General features: G+C 44.9%; 1 protein-coding gene across 7 annotated transcripts in view; it reads left to right on the plus strand.

Annotated features, from left to right (window-relative positions):
- The window catches only part of UBR4 (ubiquitin protein ligase E3 component n-recognin 4), a 111,861-nt gene that overhangs the window by 43,522 nt on the left and 47,496 nt on the right, over window positions 1-20,843 (plus strand). The window contains exons 46-65 of one of the 7 annotated variants that reach the window (XM_044996083.1): window positions 122-323; window positions 1,340-1,503; window positions 2,153-2,369; window positions 2,770-2,986; window positions 4,546-4,578; window positions 5,996-6,059; window positions 6,548-6,682; window positions 7,349-7,523; window positions 8,512-8,652; window positions 9,083-9,204; window positions 11,024-11,135; window positions 13,368-13,498; window positions 13,639-13,816; window positions 14,806-14,910; window positions 16,095-16,241; window positions 16,728-16,902; window positions 17,763-17,859; window positions 18,340-18,447; window positions 18,903-19,019; window positions 20,169-20,378. In XM_044996083.1, the coding sequence (XP_044852018.1) occupies window positions 122-323; window positions 1,340-1,503; window positions 2,153-2,369; window positions 2,770-2,986; window positions 4,546-4,578; window positions 5,996-6,059; window positions 6,548-6,682; window positions 7,349-7,523; window positions 8,512-8,652; window positions 9,083-9,204; window positions 11,024-11,135; window positions 13,368-13,498; window positions 13,639-13,816; window positions 14,806-14,910; window positions 16,095-16,241; window positions 16,728-16,902; window positions 17,763-17,859; window positions 18,340-18,447; window positions 18,903-19,019; window positions 20,169-20,378 (2,850 nt within the window). The remainder of the gene's footprint in view (window positions 1-121; window positions 324-1,339; window positions 1,504-2,152; window positions 2,370-2,769; window positions 2,987-4,545; window positions 4,579-5,995; window positions 6,060-6,547; window positions 6,683-7,348; window positions 7,524-8,511; window positions 8,653-9,082; window positions 9,205-11,023; window positions 11,136-13,367; window positions 13,499-13,638; window positions 13,817-14,805; window positions 14,911-16,094; window positions 16,242-16,727; window positions 16,903-17,762; window positions 17,860-18,339; window positions 18,448-18,902; window positions 19,020-20,168; window positions 20,379-20,843) is intronic. The other 6 variants (XM_044996086.1, XM_044996085.1, XM_044996089.1 and 3 more) reach the window with 6 other exon arrangements.

Genomic DNA, 20,843 nt, shown 5'->3' on the forward strand with positions numbered 1-20,843 from the left:
GCCTCTGTCGGCTTGAGTACCTGCTATCTCTGATGCTTGTGTGACACTTAGCCAACAAGCTTGCTCTCTGAGGCAACAGCTTCTCTGGGCCTTTCATTTGCTGGTGTGTAACCTGTTTCAGATCCAGGACATGGTGGCCATCCGTCACACGGCCTGTAACGAGCAGCAGAGGACCACCATGATCCTTCTGTGTGAGGACGGCAGCTTGAGAATATACATGGCAAATGTGGAGAATACTTCCTATTGGCTCCAGCCCTCCCTCCAGCCTAGCAGTGTCATCAGCATCATGAAGCCAGTTCGCAAACGCAAGGCAGCTGCTATCAGTAAGGCTGCTTTCCTTTCATATCCTAAATCACCAATAAAGAAATTAACAATGGAATAAATACATGGTCTGTCACCTTCTCCCCAGAAATGGGATCCTTTGCAATCCAGATGAAGTCCCAAGCAACTCCATCAAAATTTTCCATTTAACTTCCCCTTCATGAGGACCCTATCTTACATAACTTTTCAAATGTCCTTGCCCATCCTTCAGAAGTAGGATAGCTCTCTTCATAAAGAGGATAGCCAGTGGGGGTCTGGATGGCTAAGGGAGTTAGTAATGGAATAATGGAACCTTTCATTTCTAAATTGCTGGTTTGAATCTAGACTGGGTTGATACTGAGCAGAATTCATTACCACCTAGTGGTGGTTTGAGTCTGTCTTGTCCCTAGTGGACACACATCCACATCACACAGTCACTGCTACAGTGGCCGCTTTGTCGGCTTCTCAAAAAAACAAGGACTGAATGAGCATGCAGATTGGTTTACCCCTTCTTTGCTAGAGGCCAGCATTGAAGTACATTGGTAGGGTAATATGGGGAAGTGCATGCTGCCACTGCCCATGCTGTACCTGTTCTCTAAAGAGAACTTCAGTCTTCAAGACTCCTAATTCAGAACCTTTTGCCAGCACTAGATTAATATTTTTTTAAAAATTCCCTAGTGTCTAATGTGAACCTGTTGTACCAGGGTCACTACTGAAAATAGGATAGCATCACGTAGGCATTTGGCTCTGGTAATCACCTTACTAGTAAACACCGGGGTTGGGTGTTATGGGGCTAGCATGGGATGATTTTAATCTTTCAGCACTAATCTCATTTGTTTGAGCTGCAGATAAGCTGAGTAAGAGGACCTTTCCCTAGGAAAGCTCCTCTTTTCATGGCATGGCATATGCAATGCATAATTAGTTAGAAAGCTAGAGCATTCCCAAGAGATGTGCAGTCAGTTTGCAGTTGGAGCACTCTAGCTTTACCTGTGTGTGTGTGTGTGTGTCTTTTTTTAGCTATTGGTATCCTCTCTTTCAGCGACTCGCACCTCCAGTCAGGTGAACTTTCCCATTGACTTCTTTGAACACAACCAGCAGCTCACAGATGTGGAGTTTGGAGGCAATGATCTCTTGCAGGTTTATAATGCCCAGCAGATAAAGCACCGGCTCAACTCCACTGGCATGTATGTGGCCAACACCAAGGTAAATCAGACGCTTTGGGAGCAGTCTTAGGTATTTACGTAATTTTGTCATAAGGCTCCTGTGCTCTTCATCAGAGCATGAGCAGTTGTTTTATAAAAAGTGTACGTTCTCATTCGAATGACCCTCTGCCAATCCTGGAGACTGCTGAGCTAACCAACCCCATCACGACTGGAGGATGTTTGTATACAAATTTTGGTTGGTCACCCAATCTGAGTCCTCCTAAGAGCCAGCTTGGCATCAAACTTACAGCCAGTCATCTGCCACTAGGAGCTTTAGTTCTGTACCTCAACTGTTGTTCTCTTTCACTATTTTTGTTGTTTTGGGCCTTTTCTTTCCTTGACTGCTATTTTTCTCTCTGGCTCCATTCTTCTCTCCAGCAACAGAGCATCCCTCTTCCCAAATAAGTAGACCTTTGAGCCCCATTTATCTGCTGTTCCACCCAGTCCTTCCCAGCAGGTCCACGGGGTTGCTACTAAAGTTAGGTAGTGTAAGAAGACAATTCCCAGGAAACATTCTGTTCCTGTCATGGTGTAAGCAGGCCACCGGCTTTGCAGTGAGATGGTGCATGGGCCTTCCCATTCCAGGGTGCTCGTGGTTCGAAATACCCATCTTCAGCTTTCCCTTCCTCAGTAATGATTGTCTCCCGCAGCCTGGTGGCTTTACCATTGAGGTCACTAACAACAACAGCACAATGGTGATGACAGGCATGAGGATCCAGATTGGCACTCAAGCAATTGAGCGAGCTCCCTCCTACCTGGAGATCTTTGGCCGCACCATGCAGTTGAACATGACCAGGGCTCGTTGGTTTGATTTTCCTTTCACACGGGAGGAAGCCCTGCAAGCTGACAAAAAATTAACCATCTTCAGTAAGTCTTTGGTCTTGGTTGCATGCTTTAACTACCTGCAAGCAAACTGGGGGTGTCTGGGGGCTGTTGCACTTCAGCTGTTGTTGGGCAGAGGTTCCACCAGGAATTAGTTTTACAGGGACATAGCCATGGTTCTAATAATTCTGGGCTTCTGTAAAGTAGCTATTTCATAGTGGGTCCAGCACCCCCTTGCAGAGGGCACATGCAGCACCTCTAGTTAAGTTACAAGGATTCTGTGCTGAGGTAGCATGGAGGGAAAGACATTAGACAATCAGACAAAGCTACGTTTCAGAACGGATGAGTGCTGGGTAAATTGAACGTAAACTCTCTCTACTTCTTGGTATCAAAGAGAAGGAGCCTCACTTCTGGGAACCTGCAAAATCTCTCTTGCTCATTGCAGTTGGGGCCTCTGTGGATCCTGCTGGAGTCACAATGATGGATGCTGTCAAAATTTATGGCAAGACCAAAGAGCAGTTTGGCTGGCCTGATGAGCCCCCAGAGGATTTCCCAGCTGCCTCAGTGAGCAACGTTTGTCCCCCGAACCTGAATCAAGGAAATGGTACGGGAGACTTGGAGTCTGCTGCCCCTGCTGCTGCCAGTGGGACTGTCCTGGAGAGGTATCTATATATTTCTATACATTTATATATGTATATAGTTTTTATTTGCCTTTTAAAAGTTACTAGTTATACTGGTGCCCTGGATGCACTTGCATAGCATTCTTAGCTGGGAGCTTTTATACTGGTAATGAAGTGTTGCTCATTTTCATATAACGTGACAATTCTGTCATGCCACTAAAGAGTCAATGTGCAACTCTTCCAAAATGGTTTCCTGCTGCTCCTCTCTAATCTCCCATGTGGAGTTGAGGATGGAGCTCCATGCATTCTCCTTCACATTACCAATTGAGTCTGTCTGCAGCAACCTCAACCAGCCTCAGATGGCTTCTGCCTTCTTGCTACCTTTTCTTATTTAAATCTGGGATCCTTTTACAGCCACCAAAGGTCACAAAAGTTAGAGGCTATTTGAACCTAAATTCACTTCTGAAGAGCTGTTTCTTCATTCCTCTTTTTAGTTTCTGTGTGACCTTGCCCTACATATGTTCTCTCTTCTTTCTCTGTAGCAACTACTTGTGTGGCAACTTTCTCATAGGCCAGGGATCCCCAAACTTTTCAGTCTTGCAACCCAGATATTATAATACTAGCTTTTGCATGAGAGCCTGTCCTGGGACTCGTACAATATCCAGGTGCAGGACATACCATGAACAGGAGTTGGGGGTGTATTTGGTGGAGGACAGAGAATTTCTGTTGCTTTCTTTTCTTTTCTTCTACACTCCATTGTCTATCCCCGCCTCAGGGTCTTAGAGTCCACGCAGCAGAGACTATGTGTAGCCAGGGAGCTAGTGGAGACAGAAGGCGGGAAAGTAAAATAAAGATAGATCAGATGACTCAGTGCAGAGAGAAACTAGTATGACTTAAAAACTAGCCAAATTCATTGCTGGTGTAACTTGACTGACTTCACTGGAGATGCACAGGGGTTAAGTGGCTCTTTGGAGGAAATTTTCAAAGGCCATAGGCACTTACGTCCCGTTGACAGTCACCTTTGAAAATCTACCCCATTATCAGTACTTCTTTTTCTTTAGACTAGATCTTTTTCTTTCTTTCTTTTCTCTCCTCTGCTGCCCTATCTCCACCAGGTGTCTCCCTCTGTATGGAAACTTGAGCAGTGGGACTATGTTTTCGTAAAACTTAAAGCTAGACTGGTCAAATAAAGTATTTTTCTTGCATCCACTTTATGCACTATAAAATTCCCAGCTGCCTGGTGACCCCCAAAAAAGGGTTGTGGACCCCTTGTTAGGAACCACTGTTGTAGACAAAAGGCAGTTTCCGATGGAGAAGTTGGGTGTCTAGACTCTAGATCCTTAACCTAGCCTTCAGTAGTGCTTTTAACCAATGTGCTTGGCTTCTCTGTGCTAGATGGCCTCGATCTCCTTTAATTTGTTTTGCTGTTAGGGAAGTGGTGTGCTGCCCAAATAGGAGGAGTCCTGCTTGGAATTACTGTATATATCGCTCTCCCAGCTTCCTGACTCCCCATTTAATTTGCCTTTTGCTTAGAATGTGTTCTAGGTAGTTTTCTGTGAGCTTCACACATTTTTTTTTTCTTTTTCTTTGCTCCCCAAAAGTTCTGAAACTGAGTCCCTAACCATCCTGGACCGGTTAGTATGCCATCCTTTTCTCAGCACGAATGAGTGTGTGTCAGAGACAGAACACATGATGTGGCTTTTGTTGACTGTTTTATTTTTTTTAAGTGACATTGGCTTCTTTACGATCTGGTCATTGCATGGCAGAAGACTTAGCAAAACGTAAAGGCCTGGTGAATTGAGAATTTCGGCTGCATACAGCATAACTGTTGCTTGTTGACACTCCTCAGCTCACTTTGTCCCTTCTTGTGCCTCTTTTTTCCCCCTTCTATTTCCCCACTGGTTTTGTGGGTGTATGAGGAGAAATAAACTGTTCAGCTGTTTAACTGTCAGACAAGTGACCAGACAACTTGCCCAGTCCTTATATTATTTCTTCTACCCGGTTTTTAGTCTTATGTTCTGCTCTCTCTCCTTGTTCTTTATGCTGTCTCTCCTCTTCCCTTTCCCCTCCTGATCTGTGTAGCTTGGCCCCTGTTACTCTGTTCTCTGTTGCTCTCTCCTGCTGTGTGGCGGTGCTCCTTTCGATGCGTCCGTTGAGCATTTCGGGCAGTTTCATTGCGAGGCAGAGAGGAGTGCAACAAGGGAGAATTTGCACAAGTCTGCAAGTCCTGAATCAGACTTTCCCTGTGGGCAAGCATTTTACTAACATGCCTTGCCTAGGGTCAAAAGTGATTGACTGAAGGCTCTTGGATTTGGGTCTCTTTTGTAACTCATGTTTTGGACATACCTAGGTGCATACCTAGTTCAGTTAATTGTACTGCTGGAACATTTGGGATGAAACTCTGAATTGGAAAGAGTACCCTCTGTGAAAATAGCAAGCGAGTACAGATGCTCCCCGGGTTACGCAAACCCGACTTAAGGAAATCCGGACTTACAGGAAAAGTTCCGTAAGCTTTTTTCTTTTCTTTTTGCATAATTGGAGATACGTTCCCGACTTATGCAAAATTCGACTTACGCTAGGCGTTCCGGAACAGAAAGCGTGCGTAAGTCGGGGAGCTTCCGTAGAATCTTGCTCCCTTAGAAAAAGCATAACTGACTTTTCTCATGTGTCATACCAACCCTTGATCTGCAGTCATATACGTCTGTGGGCCATGGTGAATTGGTACTGTCAAGACAATCCAAGTTATCCCTGCCGCAGGCAGCATAAGGAAATGTTTTATCCTCTTTGGTAGAGAAAAGCCCCTGTCTTTCAGCTGTGGATTATTAAAGCAGTCCTAAGTTTGTCTGTGAGCGTGAGCCAGGTTTAACTCTGGTCTGTAACACAATGAAATGATATGCATGGTGCCTGTGGCAGGTTTTATCATGCTTTGATTTTGTACTTGGCATTCGTTAGCTGTTTCTGAGCTACTCGTGACTGTAGCCTGCATAAAGCAAAGTGCTAAGGAGAGAGAAGGGTTGCTGTACTCAAGCCTGCTTTCCTTTCTCCCTTCAGGCTAGTAGTGAGTTCTTTAGAAGCACTGGAAAGCTGCTTTGCTGTAGGACCAGTCAACGAGAAGGCAAGTAACTTTCTGAATACATCTTGAGCTTTCAAAGACAGGGGAGGAGGAGTGAGATCAGCAGCAGCTCCTGCAGCCCTAGGGGCCTGATACCAGAAGAGAGCCGCATCCGTTTTGCTCAGAGCAGAGATCTGAAACTTGAGTTAGTGAAAAGCATTTGAAACTAGTTTTGAATGACAATTGGCATTTGCGTTTATTGCTGGTGGGGATTTTCGTGCTGCACAGTGACCTGGTTTGTGAATACAGCAGGATGGGAGCCCAGCAAACCGAAGAGGAACTTTCTGATGTATAAACTTAAAACGCTGTCTAAATAATAAAGGTAGCCTCATGTCAAAGCAATATTGAATCAAGGAGGAAACCTGCATTCCTGGGAGGGGGAGGTAATGCAAGAAGGATGAAGCAGGAGTGATTGAGAAGTCAGACTTGCATGCCCATAGCACTTTCAGTGGTCAGTTTACTGAAGGCTTTTTGTCTGTCCCTGGGAACAGGAAAAGAGCAAGGCTGCAGCTCAGGAACTGGCTACCATGCTACTCTCAATGCCAGCTCCCTCCAGCGTCCAGCAGCAAACTAAGAGTCTCCTGGCTAGCCTTCACACCAGCCGCTCGGCATACCATAACCACAAGGTAAGCTGTTGGAGGATTTTCCAAGCCTGCTGTAATCACCCAGTGGCATGGCTGACATACGAGGTGCGCCCAAAGGGCATCTCTTCCAGGCAACATGTGCCTGCTGGCTGTCTGCCTTCAGCATCTGCTGCCTGCCTGGCCTTTCTTTCCATCAGAGAGTTTTGTATTCATGACACTTTGAAGATTTGGGTGTGAATCCATATTTTAAATAAAGAGTAACAGTTAATCTGTGGGGAAACACATGGGTATCTTGGGACATGCTGAAGTTAGTCTGCAAATTATGTCCTATAATGATGTCTGCAGGGCAACCAGGTTTGAATCAAATACTGTAGAACAATATCAGGTAAATCATGGTTAGACCTGAAAAATCTAGTCATACCATAAAAATGTAGACTACTGCATTGTCTAACCCAGTAAACTGCTGTGAATCGATACCCTGTTAAGTTATATAGAGAAATGAAAATCCATTCTCCAAGTGGAATGTGTTTGTTGCTGAGTGACTGCTGCTGCTGCTGACACATGTGACAGTGATGGTGGTGAAGAGTTAACAGGGAGTTCGCTTTTTAGTGAAGGCTAAATTGTCCCATCTACTCCCTCCCACACTGGCTCTTCAGACCTTTGCTGCTGCTGTTCCCTTGTTTGTCTTTAATAATCCTTGCTTTGCAGGATCAGGCCTTGCTGAGTAAAGCCATCCAATATTTGAGCTCCTCCAGCAAAGAAGGGAAGGACCTGGACCCTGAAGTGTTTCAGAGGTTGGTGATCACTGCTCGATCCATCGCTATTATGAGGCCAAACAACCTGGTTCATTTCACGGAGTCAAAGTTGCCACAGATGGAAACAGGTGGATAAACCATTGAATTTCTATTTTTGTCTTTCTTGAACTTTCCCTTTGGATAGTTGTATATATTTTATGTAGTTTTGCGTGTACAGCTGCTTTATACAAGGGCTGGTAGTTCCCATATGCATTTTATCCTCCGTGGTTCATGAGTGACCAAAGAGACTTCAGCTCACTGAGATGGAAAGGCTCATGTGTTGTGTATTCTCTCTCCCAGACTTTTGGGGTCTGCCGCCATCTGTTCTATATAGAAGTTGGGTAGTCATTGCGTGGGTATCTGATTCAGAAACATGCCATAGAGTGGTGCTGGTGGCAAGTGTCCCAGACTAGATCCAGCACAAAGGGTTTAAAGAGGTCAGTCGACACTGACAAAAGCCCACTGTTACTGGCCTGGGGGAGACAAAAGTCTGACCATCTCCCGCTCCTCCCCAGACCCTAGCAGCTACTGGGATTGTTGAAGATGGGAGAGTTGGGGCTTTAAATGGGGTCCCCTTAACAATTTTTTTAAAAAATCAAGTAGAAATGGTAGGCACAGGTCTATGAGAATAACCTTCATTAGTCATTTGGTAGCTCTCCTGATCAAGGCATTGGCTGCCTTTCAGCAGTAGTCAATATCAACTTAACTCAGTGGTGTCTTGCTTGCTAACAAACTCTCTTCCCCTCCCCTGCCACTAGTAAGCTTAAGGCTGAACTCTGACAGTGAGAGATGTCCAGAAGACCTTGTATCCCCTGGCAGATAGGTGGGGAGGCAGGGAAGATGCAATTTCTCAGCAAATTGGGTCTCAGGCTATTTAGAGCATTATACGTCAGTTTCGAAAAAGATAGGCACCACTTTAAGCTCATGACGTGAGTTCCAGATTTAAATTAATTTTTCACCTTTTCCCCCATTGCATAAAACAGTGGTATGAGTGTTACAATTTTCCTGACTTTCTGTGACCAAAATCCTGCTTTGTGAGTCTGCGTGGTTCTGATGGTTACTTTTCTCCCTTCACAGAGGGAGGTGAAGAAGGACAGGAAGCCCAGAAACACACTGAAGGAGATGGGTGTAGTTTTATCACCCAGCTGGTCAACCATTTCTGGAAGCTACATGCATCAAAACCCAAAAATGCCTTCCTGGCTCCTGCCTGCTTACCAGGTATATTAAAGCTGAACCTTGTCATTTGCCAAAGTGGAGCTTGTGTATTTTTGAAGCAGCCCATCTGAAATGAAGCTAGTAAAGGGGGAAAAAAAGTTTTAGTATTTGCTTGCATATTTCCCTGTTAAATTATATGAATAAATGCTGATCTAATTCTTTTATATCTTGTACAAATACAAAAGCATAAGAAGTGATGGCTTATATACCTCACCACAAGGATGGAAGTTTGTCGTGGTGGTGGAATGTTTTCCAAGTAATTATGTTTTTATACTTTTAGGGAACTTGTCTGTATAAACTTCTTTTGGTCGTCATGTTTTATTATTTTTTATAATGCCAACAGTGTGCTAGTCTGTTTACAGACAGGTAGGCCCTTCCTGAAGAGCTTAGTCTAAATAGTAATTCACAATCCTACACTCTTGTTCCTACTTAGGTCTGACGCATGTTGAAGCCACAGTCAACGCTCTGGTGGACATTATCCATGGATACTGCACATGTGAACTGGATTGTATCAACACAGCATCCAAGATCTACATGCAAATGTTACTCTGTCCTGTACGTAATCTTGCTCTCATTGTGTGCTGGTTTCTCCTGTACCACTGACAGTGTGAGGACAGTCTAACACAGGCAGGGTGGTACGAGAAGGCTAGTAGTTTGCGTGGTGGAGGCTGTATGATCAAAGCCCTGTGTACTCTGTAGCAACTTCTGCAGTTAACTTCTACAGTCAGGCCCCTAGATTCTGCACCTCTGGATATCCTTTGGCAATCTCAGATACATTATAAAATGGAGGTTCTTGTTGAACTAAATGTAACTATGCATAATGCAATCAATGCAGTATCCCTGGTTTTATTTATTTTTATATTACATTCAATTTGTTTTTATTTTGCCATTGACTTAATTTTATTGAAAACACAACTGACTTTATGGAAACGGGCAGGAAAGAAGCTGAAGTCTTTGGCAGCTGGGGCTTTTGGCTCCTGGAAAGGTGTGAGAGGTGGTTTAAGCACACTAACTGTTTTGGCTATGATCAGCAGTGAAATAGATGAGTGTTGACATTTTAATCAGCACCCGTTATATGTCATAACCAACACCTTTGAAAGGAGTGGGGCAGTTCATAGATGCTCAGAGGAGCTATTGTTTCAGACTCTCTGCAAATTCAGACAGCACTGAGTTGCTTTGATACTCCTTTGATGTTTTTAAGGTTATCTTCGCAACCTTAAGGGCTATAGATGCTTTTTTTATTAATAAATGAAACTTTTAGATGTGGGTACCTGATTTGGGATAAAACTCTAACGCTGGAATCATGAATTACTCAGGGCCCTTTTTATAATATGTCCTTGGTCAACCTGTGAATTCCCAGTTTTCTAAAAGCAGCCATCTGATATCCAACAGTATTGTCCTTTGCATAATATGGGAGAGGGTGTTGGGGCAGGAGAGGGCTGAAAGACACCTGCTAGAGATTTGATACCGGTTCAGCTGCCAGTGTAAAGTTAGTCACTCCTCACATTCCCAGTGATGAAATATAGAGATTGTAAGCTCAAAGTTGGTAGAAAAAAGTACAACGTAATATGTGCATGGGCAGAAAGAATGTTTGACCCAATGCTCAAACCACAAAACTGACTGCTGAGGAAATGTGCTTACGAGCAGGAGGCAGACATATTGTGAAAACATCCTGTGCATTTACAACAAGGAGTAGTGGGACTAGATCACTTGTACTATTGGCATCAGTTGTGCCAGAGATTGGTATTATAAAGGGGTAGAAATTAATGGTAAGGAATAGAGGTGGTAGAGAGGGAGAAAGTATATACTGTATGCTTGTCATGTGGAAGCGTGGGATAGGTGATCATAGTTCCCTTAGGGAACAGTGAAAAGTGTTATAATGGGGAAGACAATAGCTGTGCTATATGTTTGCATGATGACTAATAGAGAGTCAGCTGGGTATTTCTTAGGTGGATTCATAAGGACTGTTAATGTACAGGCAGGGGCGGCTCTAGGAATTTGGCCACCCCAAGCACGGGGGCACGCCGCGGGGGGCGCGCTGGCGGTAGCCGGTCCCGCGGCTCCGGGGGACCTCTTGCAGACGTGCCTGCGGAGGGTCCGCTGGTCCCGCAGCTCTGGTGGAGCATCCGCAGTCATGCCTGCGGGAGGTCCACCGGAGTCGCGGGACCAGCGGACCCCCCTCCGCAGTAGCCGCTCGTCCCGTGGCTCCGGTGGACCTCCCGCAGGCATGACTGCGGAAGGTCCACCGGAGTCGCTTGCCGCCCTCCCGGCAAAATGCTGCCCCAAGCGCGCGCTTGGCGCACTGGGGTCTGGAGCCGGCCCTGTGTACAGGTATAGCATGAGAAGGTTAATGACCAATCGGTTTACATTGCAGGATCCTGCAGTGAGCTTTTCCTGTAAACAAGCTTTAATTCGAGTGCTGAGGCCGAGGAACAAGCGGAGACATGTGACACTGCCATCTTCTCCTCGCAGCAACACCCCCATGGGTACGCATAAACTTCCTCTGTGCTTTTGACTAATCTGAGCCACCTTATGCACAATAGTTCATCTAAGATCATGTGATATGAGCTCACCCTTAGCAAGGGGAAAACCCAGTCCTTTAAAAACAACCCACAAACCTAGGATGACCAGACAGCAAATGTGAAAAATCGGGACGGGGTGGGGGGTAATAGGAGCCTATATAAGAAAAAGACTCAAAAATTAGGACTGTCCCTATAAAATCAGGACATCTGGTCACCCTACATAAACCTGATTTCTCAAATTGGCATCTTGGGTAATGCTGTGTGTAATGCCCCCCCTTAATATATAGTTCCACACTGTTTATCCAGTCCAGACTGCGGTAGTGCAGACTGTATCAACATTTCTGTCTGTACTTCCATTGGTTTAGAAGTTGGCCGTAAACTTTTGCTCCAGGCTCAAATTAGCCAATCAGGTCTCCATCCAAGAGAGAAATATTTTTAGAACTTAATGGCTAGTGGAAGATGCCATAGTAGAGACAGAAGTATCTGATCTATGGCTAAATGGAGGACAATGGAGGTTTCCTTCCCACCATTGTACCTCTGCCCTGTTTTGGAGTAGCCACATCTGTGTAAAGAGTGTGCATTATCTACCCATCCAGTTCTTGGTATGTCTGCTGAGACTAGAACAGTGACCATCCAGACAGCCAATTTATTTCATGCAGCTATGGGTGGGGAACCTTTTTTCTATCGGGGCCATTGACGCACATCAAAAATCAGTTGGGGGCCCACACACAGCTCTCTGCCTGCCCTGGCTCCATGCTGCTCTGCTCCCTGAGGGGCCAGGTGGCTCTGCCTGCACCTGCCGCTCTCATTCACCGTGGTTCACGGCCGATGGGAGCTGCGGAGCTGGCACTGGGGGCGGGGGCAGCATGCGGAGCTTCCCTGATTGCACCTCTGCCTAGGGGCTGCAGGGACATGCTGGCGAGCCAGCGCTCGCAGCTACAACCCCGCGGGGGTGGCACTGAGGCTCAGGGTATCCGGCCGATGTAGGCCAAGAAACAGTGATCTGAACAATTAGTCACTGCCACCTGGATGGGTTTGAACTTGGCGTAAGACTCTTTTCTCCCCTCCCCCATTACCAGTCTCCTGGCCCATCCATGTGGGTTTCCTCTGCCATATGCAAGAATAATATTTTCCCAAAATGTAGGCGGGGGAGAGGGGTGGCACAAGAGGGATTCTAAAAGTTCTCTCTTCTTCCCTCAGCTTTGTGTAGCTCAGAGGTAGGCAACCTATGGCCCGGGTGCCGAAGGCGGCACGCGAGCTGATTTTCAGTGGCACTCACACTGCCCAGGTCCTGACCACCAGTCCAGGGGGCTCTGCATTTTAATTTAATTTTAAATGAAGCTTCTTAAACATTTTTAAAACCTTATTTATTTTACATACAACAATAGTTTAGTTATATATTATAGACTTATAGAAAGAGACTTTCTAAAAAAGTTAAAATGTATGACTGGCACGCGGACCCTTAAATTAGAGTGAATAAATGAAAACTCCGCACATCATTTCTGAAAGGTTGCTGACCCCTGGTGTAGCTCATCCTCTAAAATCTGAAGTTTCCTGAGATGGATTCCTAAGGACTGTTACTATACAGTTAAAGCAGGAGAAGGTTAATGATCAACCTGTTTACAGGAAAAGCTCAGTGCAGGATCCTACAATGTAAACAATTTTTTTTTTCTTCTCTTCCTCTCCAAAAGCTCTGTATTGTGCTGATCATCCTGGCTGAGGAAAGCTGGAAATGGCTTCCTCCAGGATTGGCCAGGGAGTTGCCACAGAGCAACTTGAGTTGTTCCTTTTTAGGATACCCTGCACCTGCAATGACTTAGCTTTTTCATTTTGAGGGTGAAACAAAACCTGAGTGTCTCTAACTCCTGACTTTCTCCAAGCCAGCCTGTTAGTCACTTTATAATTGAGTGACCTAGGAACAGTGGCATGGTGAGAGGGTTTTTTTTTGTATTATAGAGCTTTCCCCTATTCTCCCTCTGTTCCTGGGGGTCCTCTGCATCCCTGAAGACGAATCTTTGCATTCCCTCACCTTGAGGCTTCATCTTTGCCTCCCCTCACAACCGAGGATGACTGTACGAAAGTCCCTATGGAGTCCCATCAGTGTGTTGGTCAGCATTGCTCACTGCTCCACACATTAGTGTGGAGAGAAAGCGATGAGGAAAGGGTGTGTTTGTGAATGGTATTTTTGTGGCCCAGGAGATAAGGACGATGACGACGACGATGACGCGGAAGACAAAATGCAGAGCTCTGGGATAGCAAATGACGAGCATATTCGACAAGAGAGCCAGGAGCAAAGCGAGGTGGATCACGGGGACTTTGAGATGGTGGTGAGCTCAGAGTTTTTTTGTTTGGAGTCTTTTATTTTAAAAAGTACTTGGGTTTAGTTTAATTGCGGTTGTTCAACCCCAAGCACTCCACTGGATGGGGGTGCTCTGGTAGAAGCTCTGTCTGTGTTCCTTCTCCTTAGTCTGAGTCAATGGTGCTGGAGACTTCTGAAAATGTGAATAATGGCAACCCTTCTCCTCTGGAGGCTCTCCTGGCTGGAGCAGAGGGATTCCCACCCATGCTGGACATTCCTCCAGATGCAGATGATGAAACAATGGTGGAGCTAGCCATTGCCCTGAGCCTGCAACAAGACCAGCAAGGTAAGATGTGCATGTTATCTGAGACAGATTGGAATCCCGGTTTCAAAGGGCCTTGGGGATTTAGAAACCAATCTTGCCTTGAATTCCCTATTTGAGAGAGGCACTTAATTCCCTAGGACCCTTTTGGAAAATGTCAGCCTACCTGACTTATTTGAGGCTGCATAAGAATTTGAGGCAAAGTTGGAATTGAACCAAGATCTCCTGACTCCCATACCAGTGCCTTAAAAACGTGATCATCCTTCCACTCCCAAATGACCATTGGGTGCAGTGGATTGGGACTGGAGCAGATGAGACCTATTAAGTCACGAGAGGCAATACTACTCTTAAGGGGTGGGGCAGATGTTGGTTATGTGTATTTTTAGCTTTTGTTCACATACATTTCTATCATTGCCAAGTTATCACAAAGAGCCTTTGTGGAGGAAGGGTTCTCAAAGGAGGGATTTGAATGAGTAGTGGGTGGCCAATTGGCATAGGAGATAGGCAGACTGCATCAAGGATAAGAGCTGGCATGAGAAAAAATACGTAGATGACTGGGGAACAGTTGGCTGAGGGGCTTGTGCAGAGCAAAGCCAGCAAGATGGAATCAAGACATGTGAGGATAAATGTAAACCAGCTTAAAGTTTGTCCATTGTGTGTTACCTTGAAGGTATTCAAAGCGGAAGGCTTAGTCATACTGAAAAATTGTCTACACGATGCCGTAGTCTGCACCAGCTGGCCTGTAAATTCTAATGAGCACCAGCATGGCATGCACTAACTGGCCCATGTGGACTCTCTTCCCTAGGGCGTGTGCCTCTAATGCTATTTCAAAACAGTATTACACTAACCTGCACTTGGGAACTTTCCATGCACACCAGCAGGGTCCACACAGCGCAGTTAGTGCGTGTCACACTAGTACTCATAATTTACACCCTAACTTGTGTGGACTAAGGGACTGTGTAGACAGTTCAGGGATTTATTGACAGTCAGTGTTGTGTGTTCACCTCTCACAGGGAGTAGCAGCAGTGCACTTGGACTACAGAGCCTGGGACTGTCTGGCCAAGCCCCCAGTTCTTCATCTCTTGATGCTGGAACTCTCTCTGACACCACAGCATCAGGTAACTGTTCACAACAAGATATTAAACTCTCTGAGGGCATCTTGAACCCTATAGCAATACTGCCTGCACTGCAGTATCTCCTGCAGGTCACTTGGTGACTGCTTGGCAAAATTACTATCATTGGGTTCTTTGCTTTAAAAATGAACAATCAGCCCCAGAAATCTGGAGTTCAGGAGGAAACTTTTCCAGCAGCCTGCTTCCCAGGTTGCACAGCTAAAATGTAGATTGTCGGTGAAACCCAAGAGATCAGTTAGATTCCATTAGCATTCTGCTTTAGAGCTCTTGTGAATTTTTCACTTCTGGAAGAGCACCTCTGCTCAGTTTGGATACTTACACTTAAAAGGTATAATGGCACAGCAGCACCTCAAATTATTAGGCTTTCCAGATTTTTTATTTTTTTTTTTAATTAGGAAGGTTTAAGGATCATCAACACAGCATATTTCTTTAACTCTTTTTGATCTGTCTCCAACCACAAGGCAACCCTTTCAAGAACCTATTCTCCATTGTTTGTGAACAAAAGCTCATGCACACCCTTTTTTGAGCACTACCACTTGTTCTAACAGATGATAGTTGATACCATTCATTAAGGGTGCAAATAATCCTCACTTGTGCATGTGGATATTGGATTTAAAGCAGTGCCCAAGCAGAGGGATGATTGTACAGTGATGGAAGCTAGTCTGTGGTCCCTGGAGAAAATTTGGCCCACAGTTTCTAACCTAAGAAGCAGAGCAGAATTTGCTTCTAAGCTCAAGTATCGAGAGCAATACTATTATAGTTGGTTTCAGATGCGTTTGATAGTGTTATGTTCCTCCCCTGTTCTGAAAGGTTTTAATCTGAGCGTAATTATAGCAAGAGATTCTTCCTTCATGTACTAGAGCTGCTGAAGTAATTTTCATTTAATAAGCAACCAGATGTAACTCTTCCCAGTGGTTGATAATTCCTTGAATTGGTGGGAACGTTTTCTTTTCTGTAGTTAGACCCCCAGACTTCTCATGACACCTGTCTAGTCAGAGCTGTCCAGCCGACTCAAGAAGTAGTGAGGGACATTTCTATATCCTCTTGATTGGTTACTGAAAATAGACACACAAACCTGGAGTCACTCTTGGCTTTTCTCTTGAGTATGCTCTTTTAGAGTTGTATAAAGACGGTGTTTTTACTTGTAACAGCTCTCGTTACTCTCTTAGCTCCAGCATCTGATGATGAAGGCAGCACAGCGGCAACAGATGGCTCTACTCTTCGGACTTCACCAGCTGACCATGGCGGCAGTGTGGGCTCTGAGAGTGGTGGCAGTGCAGTGGATTCAGTGGCTGGCGAGCACAGTGGTAATAACAGTCAGTGACTTATTTGGCCAGTGCCTACATGTTTTGGGCACTATTTAGATGATTGCACTGTAGTTATTTTATAACAGTATATATGAGAGACAAGAATATTGTTTGACAAAAAGGAGCAATTCTTTAGTGCATGGTAAGGGTATGTGGAGTATCTTAATGTTCATCTCAGTGTGCTTTACAAACTACATATGCAGGATTCATTTAATAAGTTTCCTGTATTGACTCCATGTCATTTAAGCTCTTGCTTTGGGTGAAACCTATATAATAAAAATTGACCATTCACACACACGGTTGCTATGTGGTGTTAAAATAATTTGTACAGAAATAAAGCTCTTTTTTTGGCCTTGGAAGATAGCCACAGTCACCTTTTCGCCCTTCCGGAATCCAAAGAATGATTATTCCAAATGGTCATTCAGCTTTGCAGTTTGCTCTGAGGCATAGTGGAGATGGTGTTCAGTTGTGCTCATGTCACCTTTCCTTCTTCAGTGTCTGGCCGCAGCAGCGCGTATGGTGACACTACAGCTGAGGGCCATCCAGCTGGGCCAGGCAGTGTCAGCTCAAGCACCGGTGCCATCAGTACCACCACAGGGCAGCAGGAAGGGGATGGTTCAGAAGGAGAAGGCGAAGGAGAAGCTGAAGGAGATGTCCACACCAGCAATAGGTATGAAGCTTTATTTTCCTATGGAGAAATAGATCAGAGGGGACCCACTCATGTGCCACTGAAGTTACATTTTCATGGGGGGGGAAATGGGCCTAGGAGATACTATAAATCCATAGAGAATAATGAACAGCTGTGGTAGAGATCAGAGGCCAAAAGTCCATCTCACTGGTCTCCAACAATTATTGTGCATAGAGCAGGCCGTTGTTTGCATCCACGCATGTGTCATTCTGCCTTGTCACCTGTGTGTCCCATGAGAGTTCATCTGGGGAGTTATACTTGCAGGGTTGAACAAGCTGAATGTTAGACACATACATCTAGTGAGCCACTCACTAAAACCTAAATTTTGGTAACATCTGACATTCAGTGGGGAAACATAATGTAGGCTGCCCAGGATGGTGTCTGTCAAGCATGCTCTATACTTAAAAAAAAAAACCCTCAGTCTGCAACAATCTCACTGTAGTTTTTCATTGATTTTTCCCCTTTTTCTTTGACCTGGCAACAGATGATCAACCACTTTCCCAGGGATGCCCTCTGCAGATTGGAATGGACTTGTGACGTATGTCTCTGGTCAGTTTCATTCTGCAGGTAATTGTGCTGGGAAAAGCACTCGAAAGCAGAGTACTAATTTAATTATTTCTCTGATGCCACAGTTGATTTTACCTTTGACATGACTTGCCTGTAAAAGGCCTCTCTGGCATCTGTGATTTGGCCTTTCTAATTTGATCATCTCAAACTTGTCAGGAAGTGAATTTTTGCTGACACAGGGTGTCCCATTTGTAACGCTTTTGGCTTTCACTTTTATTACAGGATGTCTGAAACTTAATTGCTTCATGTGTGATTCTTGATATCTTATTTTCTAGACTGCACATGGTCCGTTTGATGCTTTTGGAGAGGCTGTTGCAGACCTTACCCCAGCTGCGTAATGTTGGAGGAGTCCGTGCCATTCCTTACATGCAGGTAGCTTACTGAGGAAAGATCAAGAGACCCTGTTGTTTCGTGGTTAGCAAATATCTAACAATTTTTCCAACAAAATTCTGCGTACGTTTTCCATCTTCCTCACCCCCCCCCCCACCAAATCATATTACAAGGCCTTTCTCGTTAGATCTTGTTAGACCATTCTTTATACCGTTGAGTCTGATAGGCAGTGTTTTGTCCCCATGAGTTTCTGCTAGATTTACATTCTACAGATCGCTGCTCCCCTTCAGCATTCCTTTTCTCTTATCAATATGGCTAAAACCCTTTCGAGTATCCTTAGTCACTTAGCCCGATTATGGTCTTTGCTGACCATACCAAATGTTGTTAATCAGATGTGATGGTCTAAGCATGATTCATGGAAGAGAGACTATTGGAATCTGGGATTCCTCTGTGGGGTGTTTCACTCTTTCGCAGTGATAGTGGAGCCTGACTTCACTGCCTCTCCAATTTCTGTGTTTCCAGGTTATTCTGATGCTCACAACAGACCTAGATGGTGAAGATGAGAAGGACAAGGGTGCTCTAGATAACCTTCTGTCCCAACTCATCGCAGAATTGGGCATGGATAAAAAGGTAGGGTGGTGTGAGCAAACACTCGCAGCTTGCTAGAGCTTATGGGTTGGGTCCCTTCCCATTAAGGGGCATTTGAGGCAGAGGAGTTGTCCAGGGAGCAATGGGTTTGTTTTAAATAGACTTGTTCAGACATTTTATTTTACTTGCTTTACTTTGTGAGGAGGAAAATGGTATTGGAGTATAACTCTCTGCTGGTAAGGCTGGTATCAGTAAGTCAATATGAAATGTAAATAAATTGTTACCTTTTTATTCAGACTCTTAGACCTGGCTTTGGCAGTGATCAGGAGCATCCAAGTTTTATTCAGTACAAGTGTATACTTTGGGGTCTGTGCTGCCATCAGCACCAGGGGGACTTACACTAACATCCATTGTTGCCAAGGTGTCATTTATAAACAGGTTCCCAGGATCTTAGAGTTGGAATGTAGCTGTGTAAAATGACCGATCTCTCTCTGCAGGATGTGTCTAAGAAGAATGAACGTTCTGCCCTGAATGAAGTTCATTTGGTGGTAATGAGACTGCTTAGTGTGTTCATGTCCAGGACCAAGTCAGGATCCAAATCTTCCATTTGTGAGGTACAATCTGGCACCTTTAAAGTTTCTTTGCAAGGGGGCTATACCTTCAGGAGTTCCCGTCCTTCACCAGGCGAAGAGTGGCTGGGGGGGATTCTCAGGAATGGATATTCTGGAACTAAGGATGACTGGATGTGCGTTGGTGCATCCTTGTGGGGAGTGTACAGTGTTGTCGCAACTTGGCTATCATGGAAAAAGACCCCAGCTGGGATTAGAGGGGAAGCCAGCAGGACAGTGGGACTAGATAAATTTGTTCCAGTGGCAGTAGCTGAGTTAGATTCCATTGTTGATTTGGAGTAAAGGCAGCAGAGAAAGGTATTTCTTAAAATGGCCTAGCAGAGTTAAACCACCTTGGCACTGAAGGAGTTACAGGGGATTTATAATGTGATTATTGGAAAGCAATATGCTGCTGTGTCAACGTAAAAGTCGCTAAGAGGATTCCTTAGATATTTGTTGCTAAAAGGTACAGTAATAAGGCATAAAAACAGTATGTGTGGTGGGAAGGAGATTAATAAAAAAGCATAGAGGTTAAAAATTTAGTCTGAACTGCATCAAATTTTAATGAGCTTATGAGCTGTGGGGTTTGTTTGGATTTACAGGGCTGCTTTAATAGTTTTATTTACAGTAGCTTTTTCTCTAGCCTTTGTTACTGACTTGAGCTTCCCACAGAAATCAAAGCTCATCGTCTTGTAGAATGCAGGTGGAGTAATACCTGGGTGGGGCAGAGCCTCTGAGCGGCATCTGCAGCAGCGACTCTTTCTTCAGCGGCGCCCACCCCCAGCTGGCCAAATCCCAGATAAACAAATAGAAATCCCAATTAAAAAAAACAAACTAGTCTTCTAATCCACAGCTCAGTGGCCTCTGGCACATGTGTCGAGGGGAGATTAGACTTAGGAGGAGATTGTGTTTGTTTTTCTTTACTAAGCGCTTGTTCAAAAGAGTCTCTGTAAATATTTCAGTTGATGATTTTTTTTATTTTATTTTTTTAAAGAAACTCAAACCCCAAACATGAAAACTGCCCGTAAAGTTTCAGCAAAATCTGTTCTCTTACCCCCAGTGTCTGCAAATGGCTGTTTGGTGCTAATGACTTTGTCTGCTTTACTGAAACAGCTGTTTCTTAGGAGTGGAGTAACCTTTTTATTCCCCTGTCAGTCCTCTTCCCTCATTTCCAGTGCCACTGCTGCGGCTTTGCTGAGCTCTGGCGCAGTTGATTACTGTCTGCATGTTCTGAAGTCGCTGTTGGAATACTGGAAAAGCCAGCAGAACGATGAGGAGCCCGTAGCCACCAGCCAGCTGCTGAAACCCCACACTACCTCCTCTCCACCTGACATGGGCCCCTTCTTTCTCCGGCAGTACGTGAAGGTGAGTTCCGCACCATGCCAGCCTCATAACCTGTATCAACATCCAACCGCAGACACGGAGCTCTTCCTTGCCAAAGTGCTGTAGGTGTAGCTAGCATCTGGCCTGCTGTTGTCTGACTCTCCATCGATTCAAAATTTGTCCTCCTGAGTTCTAGAGTCCTTACTGACATCTGGGACTGCTTGATGCTCTCTGCCACTGGAGCCGTGTTTGTTGCGTTCCGGCGCCATGCAATTCTTTGGAGCTGCTGTCATTGTCTGTTGTTTAAACATGAATCTTTCTGAAGGGATGCTACTCTGTGGGGTGAATTCTTTTGCTTGGCAGGCAAAGATCCACAAACCACTGCTGTTTACCATGGCAAGGATGCCTTGCAGTTGTTTGCCCAATTGCAGTCATGATTTACAAACTAAATCCTAGGCTTGTTTAACCACCATGGTGTCTTTATTGTAAACTTCCACTGGGATCAAG

Source organism: Mauremys mutica, chromosome 21, assembly GCF_020497125.1.
Source record: "Mauremys mutica isolate MM-2020 ecotype Southern chromosome 21, ASM2049712v1, whole genome shotgun sequence".
In the NCBI taxonomy this organism is placed as follows: domain Eukaryota; kingdom Metazoa; phylum Chordata; order Testudines; family Geoemydidae; genus Mauremys; species Mauremys mutica.